The 14,927-nt window shown below is 34.9% G+C and overlaps 1 protein-coding gene across 2 annotated transcripts in view; it reads left to right on the top strand.

Moving 5' to 3' along the window:
- Positions 1-14,927, top strand: part of fibcd1b (fibrinogen C domain containing 1b) — a 307,211-nt gene that overhangs the window by 283,434 nt on the left and 8,850 nt on the right. For both annotated transcript variants that reach the window (XM_074690004.1, XM_074690005.1), the window contains one exon: positions 13,964-14,143. In XM_074690004.1, coding sequence (XP_074546105.1) covers positions 13,964-14,143 — 180 coding nt within the window. The remainder of the gene's footprint in view (positions 1-13,963; positions 14,144-14,927) is intronic.

Below are 14,927 nucleotides of genomic sequence, written 5' to 3'. Positions count from 1 at the left end.
ACTAGCTGAAACCTTCTTATTTTCCCTAACTCTTAGCTAACAAAAACATGAACAAAAAGAATCAGTCAAATGGTACCAAACTGTTATGTTAGCAGGAAAAAGCTTCATGGCTAGCCAAAACCTTCCCACATTAGCCCAACTGTAAGTTAGCTAACATAACCACTAGCAAAGAAATTGCAGTTTAATGCTATTAAACTTTAATGTAAGCAAGAAGATGCTTCATTTCTTGCTAAAACTGTTTCACTTTAGTCTTACTGTGAGTAGGCTAACAAACGTTTTAGCTAAAATTTCACAGTTTAATGCTATTTAACTGTAATGTTAGCAAGAAAATGCTTCATTGTTAGCCGAAACCTTCTCACATTAGCCTTATGGTAAGTAGATTAACATATCAATAAGCAAATAATTTGCTTCATTACTAACAGCCTTACTGTTAGCTAACATAACTATTAGCAAAAATATTTTCAATTTAATGCTATTACACTGTAATGTTAGCAATAAGATGCTTCATTTCTAGCTAAAATCCTCCTACATAAGCCACACTGTTAGTGAGCTAGCCCAACCATTATTTTTATATTTGCCGTCTAATGTCATTGAATTGTAATTTTAGCAAGAAAATGCTTCATTAACGCCTGAAACCTTTTGAATTTGGTCATAATGTAAGTAAGCTAACACATTTTTTAGCAAAGAATTAGTGGTTTTATGCTATTGTACTGTAGTGTTAGCAAGAAAATGCTTCATTTCTAGCTGAAATCCTCCCACATAAGCCATGCTGTAAGTAAGCTAGCCCAACCATTATTTCAGTATTAGCTATTTACTGTTATTGAACTGTAATGTTGGCAATAAAATGCTTCAATACTACCTGAAACTTTCATAATACAGGCTAACTGTTAGTAAGCTAACATAACCATTAGCAAGGAGGTTTTCAATTTAATGCTATTGTACTGTAATGTTAGCAAGACAATGCTTCATTACTAGCTAAAACGTTCTCAATTTGGTTTTAAAGTAAGTAAGCTAACATAACTGTTAGCAAAGAATTTGCGGTTTAATGTTTGCAATAAAATGCTCCAATACTAGCCAAAACCTTCTTAATTTAGTGAAACTGCTAGTAAGCTAACACAACCATTAGCAAAGACATTTTAAATTTAATGCTATCGTACTGTAAAGTTAGCAAGAGGATACTTTACTCCTAGCTAAAATCCTCCCATGAGCCATACTGTAACTAAGCTAGCCCAACCATTATCTCAATATTAGCTGTTAAATGATATTGAACTGTAATGTTAACAGGAAACTGCTTTATTACTTGCTGACACTTTCCCAATTTGGCTTTAATGTGAATAGGCTAACATAACCATTAGCAAAAGAAAATGTGTTTTAATGCAAACAAATTGTAATGTGAGCAAAAAAGGCTTCGTTACTAGCTAAAACTTTGTCAATATGGTCTTACTGTTAGTAAGCTAACGTAATCATTAGCAAAGAAATTTTTGATTTCATGCTATCACACTGTAATGTTAGCAAGAAAATGCTTCATTTCTAGCTGAAATTCTACCTCATGAGCCATACTGTAACTAAGCTAGCCCAACCATTATCTAATGTTTGCTATTTTAAAAAATGTTAGCAAGAAAATGCTTAACTACTAGCTAAAACTTTGTCAGTTTGGTCTTAATGTAAATAGGCTAACATAACTGTTAGCAAATAACTTTAAGGTTTATTGGTATTCAACTGTAATGTTAGAACGAAAATGCTTCATTTCAAACTGAAACCTTCTCACATTAGCCTTATGGAAAGTAGGCTAACATATCTTTTAGCAAAGAATTTGAGTTTCAATGCTTCTGAAGTGTCATGTTAGCTAGAAAATTCTTCATTTCTAACTGAAATCCTCCCCTATGAGCCATAGTTTCAGTAAGCTCGCCCAACTATTATCTAAATATTTGCTGTTTAATGATATTGAAGTGTAATGTTAGCAAGAAAATGCTTCATCACTGGCTAAAACTTCCTTATTCGGCCTCAATGTAAATAGGCTAACATAACCATTAGCAAAATATATGCTGTACAACGCTATAAAATTGTGATGTTAGCGAAAACATTCTCCAATACTGGCTGAAACCTTCTCACATTAGCCTTACCCTAAGTAAGCTAACTTTACTTTTAGCTAAGAATTGTCACATTAATACAAACAATGCGGAACAACTGCAGGGAGAGGTTTTAGCGTAAACAATTAAACATTAGCTAAATACTTGAATAAGCTAACACTATCACACTTTATTAAAGCAAGGACATTGTTTGATGCTAATGACGGCTATTATCTGGCTGGATAGTTAGTTATCAGATAAATCAGGTGAGATGAACAAAGATTGGTTGACTTATTGGGATAATTACGAAGATAATTTTTGCCGGAGGTGAAAAATATTACAAACAGTTGCTAAGCTCTTTCTCTTTCCCCTCGTATTAATCCAGGTGAATCTGAATCAGTTTGACTGTGAAATTAACGTCTTACATTTAATTACTTTGGTTTTTACTGCTTCAGAGATTTGCAGAAGGTTATCTTCTTTTCTTTTTCAAGGCTTTTGTACTTTTTTCCCCGTATGCCAAAGGAGATTAGGAAGGTAGCACGGAGCTCCTTTCCATAGCGTTGAGAGAATTTGCACAGCTCTTATCATGGCTGACGTGAAGAATAATTCACAAAGTTTGGAAAGTAAAGAGACTACCAGATCAAACCCTCCGACCTGATTCAGAATTTGCAGTAGACCTGCAAACATTATAGACATGTCAGAGGTGTGACAGCTAATCTTAAGATTCTTTCAGCTCCTTTGTCCCGCCAAATGTCAGCGTTAGCTCAGGGGGGAGTGGGAAGCCAGAGAGTTCAGCATACCTGTCTCTGTTTTTCTCCCTGCGCTCCTATCTTTTCATGACAAGGGTACAACTGACTGTAGCAAGTCTATTTCTATTCCCCGAGCGCTCACGACAGCACGTCGCATGTTCGCGGACCTCCTCAACCAGCCTCACTCCCAAAACGACAAAAGGGCGCAGAGTCTGTCCTCGGAAATACCTCTCTAACCCCTCCCAGTCCGCCATCCCTGTGGAGTAAAGCTGCCTGACGGAAAAAGAGAGGAGGAAGAAAAGAGGAGGAGAACTGAGGGAGGGGTTGAGTTATGGCGGGTGGAGACGGAAGAGTGCTGCTCCTTTTCTCCTTCTCAGCTGAAACAGTCTCAGGAGCTGCCCCCCAGCAACAGAGGGAGAAAAAGCATGATGAATAATTAACTCAGAGAAATGTCACAAGCGGCAAGAGAGAAGTGTAATCATTTCTCTGTTGGGTTTGGAGATCTGTTTTTTATTCGTTGCCTTTATGCCCTGTGGTGCTGCACTACGATGCAACTCGTCTCCTAAAAGCATCCGATACGTTCCCCGCCTACATACTTTTCTAATAAAAGCAAATAAATCATTAATACACGCGCCTTTTAACCTCATCACGGACACGTCACACTTCGCTTGTATACATTTTTAATCCAATCTTTGTCGTCTGTCTCATTAGCTGTGAGATCACACTTAAAGCACAGGATTGGGAATGAGCATCAGGAAGGTTTGAGCTTTGTTTCCTTTTGTTTCCTCAAACACAACGTGCTGTCTTAAAATGAATAAAAAGATAAAAATGACAAACTGCGGTCCTCTTACAGTCTGACAAAGTGGGTTTATCCTCTTCATTGTGAACCTCAGAGCTGTTAAAATGAGTTATGGATCACCATGAGCCGGTTTAATGAGGTAATAGCAGAAATATTTAATTTCCATCATCAGTTTTTATTGATTTATTCAAAGAGGACCAATAGTTATCTCCCACATGGCTCCAAATGTAAGACCAGTGAATGTAAGTTTCCTTTTTCCATGTAATAATTTTTAATAAAGCTAAAGTAAATGTATATTTAATTTGAAGGTGTTTCCTCTGCTGTAACTGTAGGAGACGCCGTAAAGGACGCTGTAATGACCTGGATGATTTAAAGCCAAAGAAAGCTTAAAGATTTTCGCCCCATCGATGTGTTTGTTAATCAGGCTCCATATGAGATTCCCAACCAGAAAACACATTGATTGTTGGAAATGAGATGCAGATTTTAGGGGTATTATTTATCCTCTCGTTGGATGACATTGAGTAACTGTGCCTCGTGTCAGAGCCACTCGTGTTAAATGAAGATTTATCGGTGGAGAAAAGTTTAGCATTTAAACGTTTGATAGTGTTTGACAGCGCTACGGCAGCCATGTGTGATATTAAAGTGAATTTAATCTCCAAGTTTTGTGTTTTTAATAAGTTTTGAAGCAGCAGGGCTGGATTTACTCAATTTGAGGCCCAAGGGCAACAATTAGCAGTTGGCCCCCTTCACCATGAAGGAAATAAACCAACATTCAGAGAGGAGGAGAACTATTAACACAGAAGTTTCAAGGCCAATTAATCAGGAACCATTTGGCCTCAAGCTGCCAGATCTGGCAGAAATCTGAATCATGATAATCTTGGTTGATATTAAGATTTGGAATTTCTTAATAGGGATATTACACTTGGCTTGTGCTGTTTTAAAAAAAAGATCAGTGTGGTTTATAATGTAAGTTTCCAAAGTCTCATGTGAAAGATTGCAAACCTGGTATCACACAAATGGAACTCAGATTTTACTCTTATGTTGCTGTAATCTACTGTTTCTCAAACAGACAAAACAGCTTGAATTGTGAGCATAGACCAAGGGTCTTCAACCTGTGGCTCTGGAGCCTCATGTGGCCCTTTGACTCCCATAGCTATAAAAAATATTATTGAAATAAAGGATTTCTTATTTTTCTTAGAGGTTGTTGATGATTAAAGACAAAGAGAACATCTAAAATGTTGTGTTAACCCTTTGAAATAAGTTGAGCAATAAATCTACATATGTAATCAAATCTAAATTCTTTGACCAATTTTGATATTTTTACAATGATTTTTGAAAGATTCCTTTTTTTAATATATGTTTCTCAAAAAAATCAAACTTGACTTAATTTTTTGCCTTTTTTAATGTCAATTTTTTTTAAACTTTTTTTTGTTTATTTTTTTGCAAATTTCTTTTATTTTTGCTTTTTTAAATCCCTTTTTTTTTTTTACATTTTTGTCATTATTTTTTTTTTATTTCATGATTTTTTTAAATGCTTACTCTTCTAAATTGTATTTTTTCCCTTAAAACTTTTTTGAGATTCATGCATATATTCTAATTTTTTGTTTTTACATTTTTGTAAATTTTTGTAATTTCATTTTTTAAAATTTCTTGATTTTTTTAAAAATGCTTACCTTTTTGAATCTCATTTTTCCCCCTTAGAACCTTTTTTAAGATTTTTGCGCATATTTTGTTTTTTGTTTGGTTGTTTTTTAGATTAATGCATTTTTTTTTACATTTCTTTCTTTTTTTAATTTATGCAAATTCATATAAATTAGATTAATTAAAAAATAAAACATTAGTTGTACACTTTCAAAATTTCAATAAACAAGTAGTTAACCTAATGGATGAGATTTCTTTTTTTTTCTTTTTTTTTTTTTTTTAAATGCTTACTCTTTTGAATTTCATTTTTTCCCTCAAAAACTTTTTTGAGATATATGCACATATTTTAATTTTAATTTTACATTTTTGAATTTTTTTTAAATTTAATAATTTTTTTTTATTTCTTGATTTTTTTTAAATGCTTACCTTTTTGAATTTCATTTTTTCCCTCAAAATCTTATTTGAGATATATGCACATATTTTATATATTTAATTTAATTTTATATTTTTAGATTAATGCAATCTTTTAAAAAAAAATCTTTTTTTTTTTTTTTTGAAATTTCAGCAAATTCATATAAATTAGACAGAAAAAACTTAGACATCAGATGTTCAATTTTAAGAATTCAACAAACTAATAGTAAACCGAATAGATATGATTGTAACTATGTTTATGATTTGATTTACTTTATAGTCTTTATGGTGAAGATAAAGTAGATTTTGTGGCTCTGGATCAACTTAAGTCCAGGTGAGCTGAGGCTAAACGGCTCCTATGAAAGTAAAAACTGCAAACCCCTGGCATCTTAGTAAACAGCTTGGGTTATAAAAGACCTTGTTTTTATCTCTGTAGTACATGATAATAATTAGAATAAGTATTGTCTCCATTACTTTTATCAGTATTATTATCATTATGGGAGTGGAGTTTAAAAAAAGTTGACAGTACAGAAAACAAACCTTAATGAGAAATTTTATGCTTTTTGCTGCTCAGGATGAAAACCAGTCAGAAGAGGGGGAGTAAAAGAAATCAAGCCCTAATTGCAGATCTGAAGCGCGTAGGAGGAACAATTTTTTTTTGTATTATTATTATCTAAGCTTCCCTTAAATGGCAAATCAGCGAGGAGAGAGTGATGCCTCTTCCCCCATGGAGCAATCAGCATGTTAATACGGAAGCAAAACACCTCAAAACCCTCCCCTGCATCTGAACCCATTTTAAATAAGCTCAAACAATAGCATTTAATTAACACAGAGTTACACCTGAGCGTTTAGATCCCAAGCAAAAGAAATCTCTCTTGTTCCTCCTCTTGTCTTCCTCCTTAATTATTCTGAATTAAAGTCTCGCTGAGATTCGCTGGGGCTTTAATTAGGGACTGAATTAAAGTTATGTAAATACAGTCGGATGCCGCAGAGTCTTTAAATAGAGTTGTGTTGCATCTGGTGTTTTTATTTTTTATTTTTTTCCTGAAAGAGAAAATAGTCTAAGTCTCTCTTTTGAAGTTTGTCAAGTCACTCCGGGGTACTTTTCCCTCCTGTGTTTTTGTGGATTGATACTTTTTCTCAAAGGAGGCTGCGACACGAAACGCAGCGCTGCAAACAGGCCGTTTGTGTTGTGTTTCCTGCATTCGTACCCAAACATTCACATTCCTCCTTAAAACTGATGATAATAATAAACAGACATGCCTTAATAAGTTACCTTGCCTTGGTTTCATAATGATTCCTCCCTCTGATGAAACAAATAAGACGGATCAACCTCCCGTGGAGCCAGATTAAATCGGAGTGTCTGTACCCAGACTGTGAGCTTGTGTGTCTGAATAATAATGGATTCTTTCAGCTGTGTTTGTCATCAAATTAGCCCTCTACTCCAGAAAAGGCGTTCTCAGAGTGCAACTCTCCACGGCGGCAGAATTCAGATTAGACTCAGTCGATTCCAGCTCTTAAAAAGATGCTGAGCGTAATTTGAGATGATGATTATGACCATGTGAGGTGTTCAGATGCATTAAAACACGGCGCTCCTGTTTTTATGTTGGGTCTAAATATGTTGAAAGACTTTAATGAGTTTGATTTCAGTTTAACAGTTTGAAATGAAAAATATGACGGTGGTTTTCTTCTCTTCTGGGCCTCGATACATGTGTGTCAGTGTCAGTGTCAGCCTGGAACCCTCTCCTCTGCCTGGATGTTGATGGGTTTTTTGTTTTGTTTTTGTTTTTTTGCTTGTTACAAGAGACCTCATTTTTGTCTTTGAATAACTTGTAATGCGACGTTTTTCTGGACTAGTCAGCTGAATGTGGCTCATATCAAGTATCATAAGACAATTTTCACTCTAAATGAGACAAAAACACTTGATATGATATGATTTGTCAGTGTATAAAACAGGCTTTCTGAATGCAAACTGAGTGAAGACATGAAATAACAGCTTCTCCTTATGACTCTACGTATTTGCTGAGCAAATGATGCACACACAGCTTCAATGTTAAACTCAGACTAACCCAGTAGTCTGAAATCTTTACTTTTATAGGAGCCATTTTTCTTCAGTTCACTTTAATAAAAGTTAATCAGGAGCCACAACATCGACTCTATCATCTCAATAAATTCTGTAGAGTGTTTTAAAATTCAAAACATACTTTAAATCTGGTGAAAACTTGATCTTAAACTATGAGGTTGTTGATTTTTTTTTAAATTGTACATTTGATGTGTTTGCTGTTAGAATTCAATTTATTTGCAAAAATGTCCCAAAGAAATTGAAATTTCAAAAATTTGTATATATGTCCAAAGTTTTTTAAATTACCAAAAAATTGCAAAAATTCCCAAAAGATTTTGAAATTTAATTTAAAAAGACGTAATTCAAAAAAGCATTTAATTTTTTTTTAATTACCAAAATTTTGTGATTTTAAACATTTTCTAAAATGTTGCCATCTTTGATTTTTTTTGATAAAGAAAAAGTATTTTTATTTATTTATTTATTTATTGTCTTATAAATAAATAAATAAATAAATAAATAAATAAATAAATAAATAAATAAATAAATAAATAAATACATAAAAAGTCTGAAATTAAAAAAAAAAAAAAAAAATTGTAAATGTTCCAAAAAAAAAAAAAAAAAAAAAGATTTTCTCCTTGCATCACTCTCTGCAGAGATTGATGCATTTCTGCAGTGCACTCTGGAAAAAACAGACTCCTAGCCTAACAACCACACACAGCCGTTGCTGATCGTGGCTAAGGTGGTTTCTAAGTATGGCATAGTTGCCGGGGGTTCATACTTTATGGGTGACTTAGGGGTAATTTATTTCTTCTTATAAATATCCAGCAGCTGTTTAAATATGTAGTTTATGTTTTGGGTACCCGTGCCCTCACAACACCCAGGAGAGCCAGCTGATCATTGACCCCCTCTTCGAGACTCCTGGTGAGGGGATGGGGGAGTGGGCTGTGACTGACGCTGGCGACGCAGATGTTGAGGTCGTTGGTGCTTACTCCTGATGCACCAAACAGATATCCTTATATGGATGAATTGGGGTACCCTTTAAAAAAAAGTCTCCTGGAGTAGACTTGGTTTGCCTCCTCTTGTTCACTTTATGAAGTCAAATGTTAATGTTTCAGTGTTTAATCCTTCAAAGAAACGTCTTTCGTCTGACTTAGCCCCGTGTTTTGCACATAAAGCGTAACACTCAGTTAGTTTTAGCTTCTGAGCTAATTTGGGGATATCACAGTCTACTTTTATCAGTTTTTAAGTATCACAATTGAGGTAAACTCAGCTGTTTGACTACAGTTAAAGTCTGAACTTGTTCTGCAGAAACATAAGGAGGGAAAGAAGCCTCAAACCTGCAGCAGTTTTCCTCTGCTGCTTCCTCCACACGCTCTGAATCCAACCTCCATTCTTCACCGTGAAGCCTTTGAAGCCCCTCAATCAGTGCACGCTCCCAAACCCGTTTATTTTCTGTCTCCAAATACGACTCCCACTGTACGCAGTGCATGTGTTAGCGCACAGGAAGGCTGCAAACAGAGTCTCCAGGCTGACTTTACTATTGTTAGTCTTCCTGCCAAGAATTTAGCATCCGAGGTACCGGGTGGAGTGCTTTCCTCCTCCTGCTCATCTCAGCCTGACACACTCTCCTTCTTCTGTACCTTTGATCAGCCCAGGAGATGGAAAGTTGCCCAGGGACGCCGTGGCTCCTAACGCAGGAGGGGGCAAGGAAGAAGGGATGGGAAAACCTCTCCCCTCTTGGCGCTTTCTGTCTGACACGGAGTTGTAGAAGGATCGAGCAACAATTAAAAGATCGGTTCAGGGCATTCGATGAAATGTGGCAGGGTTGGCTCTGAAACAGCAGACGGAGGGATGTGAACTCCACTTTACTTCAGTTTGTGGAAACGTCTTCAGGAGGAATTTTACAGGAGTTATGTCTTCACTACTGAGACACAAACCAAGGTCTGAATGAGAGTGTGCTGTACAAAATGCATCTGGTGGACACTGGAGCCTAACTGTCAGACAGAAAAAGGACAGAAGAGCAGAAAAAAGATAAACAGGAGAAAGATAGAGCACGAGCTAAAGGCTAAAAGGGCTAAACTGTTTGTGCTAATGTTGATTCCAACCCACAGTCAGCAGTTATTCTGCAGTGGTCTGTTCAAGGCTGTTCAGGCTGCCGATAGCACTACATATGGACGGCTACTAAACTACTGTACCAACTGGAGGTTAGCTTAGCTTGTTGTTACATCAATTTTGATTGAAAAATCTTTATCTAATGAAGTAAATTAATTAATGTATTCTAATTATTTAGATTTAATTAACTTACATTTACTAACTAGCTAAAACTGATTTCTATTTATTAAATATATTGATGATATGGATTTATATTTACTTGTTTTATGGGTGAAATTGGGACTATCTTGTTAAATATCTCTGATATTTTATCAAGTCAGAACAAGTCACAGTCTACTCGTACCTTAAATTCAAACCTGGAAAAAAGAGCTGTACAATTAATTGAATTCAAACCGACACCGCAATGTAACAGAGAGAAATTTTCAAATCGCAGGCTGCAATTTATTAAAATAAAATTTTAAAAAAGTTTCATGTAGACAAACCTTCAGTCTATTTCATTTCATCACAACATGTAGGCCTAACCTTCATACTATAGAATGATTTTATTAATTGTTTTGGTAATTAATAAAATGATCAATAAATAATAAATAAAAAATGCAAAATATACCCCCCCCCCAAAATAAATAAATAAATAAATAAATAAAAATAAATAAATAAATAAATAAATAAAATAAAATAAAATAAAATAAAATGTATTAATTAAATTGCATGCTAAATCGCAATCACAATATTGGTCAAAAAAAATCGCAATTAGATTATATTACAAAATCAGCCCTACTGGAAAAGCATCCCCCTTCTCCCTGGAGTTGGTTTGATCCAAAGACGCTGCATGAGATCCTCTCTGACTGAGGTTACACAGACACACACAGGTAGCTGTGTGATACTTGTTGCTGTAAAGTTGACTTTAACATCAGCTCTTTGTTAAAGACGTGTCAACATGATTGTTCTCATCATTACTTGTGTGTCTGACACTTTTCCTCACATTTTATCTGCAGCTCCTCTCTGTGCCTGGCTGAGCGAGCCAGGTCAGAAACAGGGTAACACGCCACATTTCACTGTCGGAAACGGGGTTACAATGTTTGAGTAGTCATAAACTAGATTACCCGTTACTAGAAAAAGTAACCGTATTAGCAATGCTGGTATTCCCAACACTGACTTTAATGTAGTTATTGTTTCTTGATCTCCCCTTGCAAATGAAAACATGTGTAAAGGTGTAAACCGTTGCTTTGGGAAAGATGAGTTGGCCCGTTTTCTTCTTGTGATTAGCCTACCGATACATTGTAGCACCAGGCTGCCGATAGCACTACGTATAGCCGGCTACTGACGTACAACGTTAGCTTGTTGTCACTTTTCAAACAACAGCGCTACCTAACTGTACTGATAAATACCTTGCTTTGTGGCGTTGTATCTGGTAAAAATGTGACTTTAACAAAGAAAATTTGTACCAAAACAAACACACGGCTGGTTAAAAGTCATATCTGCACAACAGTGTGCGTGAGACTCTGAGCCATTAAAAAATAAGGGAACAAAGTGGCTCTCAAAATAATTGAATAGATTTAAATTACTTTCATTTTTATTAAAAACATTTTATTTAATGAAGTAAATTGATTAAGATGTTTTCTTTTTTTAGATTTAATTAACTTATATTTACGATCCAGCTAAAATTGATTTCTCTTTATAAAATATATTGATGGTATGGATTTATATTTGCTTAATTTATGGGTGAAATTGAGGCTATCTTGCTAAATATTAGATTTATTTGAATTAAAATAATAATAAAATAAGTTAAGTATCAACTTAAAACTGGTACCACATTGCTTCAAATGTATTTAATAGTTTATTATTATTATTTTTATTTCTGTATAGATTGTTACTTTTTTGCCAATATATCACTTTATGCAAGTATGTATTTTTTAGAATTCTTTTATTATTATTATTATTTTTTTTATTTTATTTTTTTTTTTACATTTTTCAAAACCATTTCTCATGTGCTTTCACAAGTTGCAATAAAATACTGGAACTTAGACACCATTGTTATGCTGTAAGCAGATGCAGGTGTGTTACAATACAGCAGGCTCACTGCCAGGCTACAATTCACAGTGAGGCATTCTGGGTAAAATGTGAAAGCTTGTTGGGGCTGAGGTGTGTTTGAATGAAGCTGAATTCCTTTATTCAGTTATGTAAAAGCTACGTTTGACTTCTACGCTGCTCAGATAAAGCTGACCTTGCTGTTAAATTTTTTGGATATCTACCGTGGATATTAAAATGATTTAACCAGAATCACGAAAAGGATCCTACTTTGATGTTCTCAGATGAAACCTTTAATCGATTTAGCATGTGAGGCAGGACAGGAAGCACTTTCCTATTTGGGAAAATGAGAATTAAACTCCCCAGGTGTCCCCAAGTCCAAAAATAACCCCCTAAATTTTCATTATCTCCATTATTTCCTCGTCGTTTTAATAGAAAAGTTAGCTTCTGAATATGCTCTCAGTATATTTCCACTCCCACCCCTCGTGTTCCTACATGGTCAGATTCAATTTTACAGCGGCTCCTTTATCCGGGACGCTCCACCTTGCCTTGCAGAGTTCAAAGCAATTACAGACAAATTCACAATCTTTAACAGTCAGGGTAGAGCAACGGGGAGCTGAAAGCCAGGAGGATTCTGGGTCAATAACTGAAGCGTATGTGGGTGAGAGGGAGAGGGAATCACTCAGGGATTAAGCTAAACAGAAATTTATACTTATACAACTTTCCGAACCTGAGAGGGAAATGAGAGAAATACAACAGTATTTGTTATTTACTCATTCAGATGTTACAGGGCTGAATGAAAGACAGCTGTATGCAACTGACAATTCAACGACAAAGTATGATTTGAGCAGGCCAAAACAGAAATGCCTCAACTCGTGGTCCTTTTTATGACCATTAGGGGGCAGAACAGCAAAGCATACATGTTGCAATATATATATATATATATATATATATATATATATATATATATATATATATATATATATATATATATATATATATATATGTATATATATATATATATATATATATATATATATATATATATATATATATATATATATATATATATAAATAATGATTCAAAAAATATTTTGTATTGGAACACTAATTTTGGTTATTTGAACAAGGGGGGTGTTCCATTTAGTTGTCTTACATGGTCAAAGCAGTGATACACACATACACAAACAAAATAAAGAATTAAAAAAATAAATAAATATAAAAAAATAAATTAAGAAATAAAATAAATACATAAATAAATAAAATAATTAACATTTAATTGGATAAATTGAAATAGATTTTGTATTTTCAATTTTCTTTTTTTTTTGTTTTAATATTTATATATATATATATTTTCATATATATATATATATATATATATATATATATATATATATATATATATATATATATATATATATATATATTCATCTAAAACCTTATCTTGTCTGTTTAATGTACTCGGTCCATTTGATTCAAATTTGTAAATATATATATATATATATATATATATATATATATATATATATATATATATATATATATATTTACAAATTATATAAATATATATATATATATATATATATATATATATATATATATATATATATATATATATATATATTGGGATTCTGAGAGAAATTGACAATTTTTCCATTTGGTAGATTTCATACATTATGTCCATCCATTTATCAGTTGTGATTGTTGGGTTTTTAAAAACTGTTATATGAGCATATTCTGTTTTCTAAAAAGGGTTATTAGTGTTTACATAGCAACGCAAGATATTGCTTATAATGGGACAGGGTTAATGACTGCATGTAACTGTAGTTATTGTTGCTTGATCTACTATTGCAAATGAAAATGTGTGAAAGTGGAAATTGTTGTTTTGACAAAGAGGACTTGGCCTGTTTTGCTCTTGCGGTGCTCAGTTTTGTTGCTGTTTTGAAGAAGAAACTTGTCCATGCAGAGGGGTCAGATTCTAAATGAGTGAAAAACCACATTACATCTTGTTTCCTGAGAACGTATGGCTCCAAGCGGCGTCTGAAATAGCTGGGAGCACTTTGTAATGGATTGTTTCCTGTCTGTCTCACAGGGCTGAAGCAGATCCATGCCCTGTCCATCCAGGCCAACTACGAGCTGCGTATCGACCTGGAGGACTTCGAGAACAGCACGGCGTACGCACAGTACGGCACCTTTGGAGTGGGCCTTTTTTCCGTGGACCCCGATGATGACGGATACCCTTTGACTGTGGGAGACTACTCCGGCAACGCAGGTTTGTATCCTCACTGATCTAGTTAGACTTTGCTTTTGCAGAGTGGACAAATTTCTCTTTATTTAACCTCATTTTGTACACAACAAATCACAGCAGTGGGTAAAAGTTCCAGCCAACTTCCAGCAGCTTCTATTAAAATTATAGTACGTCATTTCTGTAGTGCACAGTAGTTTGTCCAGAGAGGGGGACTGCTGGTGTCTGTGTCTGCGCTCCCCGAACCATCAGATCCAGCCAGCTCCCTGTCACCCTGATTAAATTACCGCCGATTAATTGCACTGCTTGACCTGCAGCGTAAACAAAAACCTGCCGTTGAAATGAAGAAGCAATTTACAGAAACCTTTGGGGAAGTGCTGCTGTGAAACCACGGAGAGAATGGGGACAGATATGAGAGATGGAGCACAGAGGAGAGGAAGGAGGGGAGGAGGTAGGATGGAGGAGAGAAGGAGGCAGGTGCAAAAGAGGAAGTGAGGCGAAGACCTAAAATCAACAATGTCCTTCTGACTTTGGGATTAATTTAGAAAGCGATAATGATCAGCCGTGAAATTAGGACCACCTGCCTGGTGCTGAATAGGCCTTCCTGTCTCAACCACCCCGATGTAAAGAGGCGTGAAGTCCTGAAGACTCCTGTAGATGGGGTTTTGGATCGGGCACCAAGTCTTAGCCAAGATCATTAATACCCCAGTTCCACCAGTGCTCATTTGGTGCTGGTGCCTAGTTGGTTCTGATCATTTTCTTTCTATGAACCAGTTTGGTTTTCCATCAGCAAAGAGCCAAGTCAGGGCCA

The sequence above is a fragment of the Halichoeres trimaculatus genome, unplaced genomic scaffold, assembly GCF_033239565.1.
Source record: "Halichoeres trimaculatus isolate MK-OKI-2021-1 unplaced genomic scaffold, fHalTri1.1 fHalTri1_scaffold_16, whole genome shotgun sequence".
Taxonomy (NCBI): domain Eukaryota; kingdom Metazoa; phylum Chordata; class Actinopteri; order Labriformes; family Labridae; genus Halichoeres; species Halichoeres trimaculatus.
This window is presented reverse-complemented; position numbering and strand designations above follow the sequence as displayed.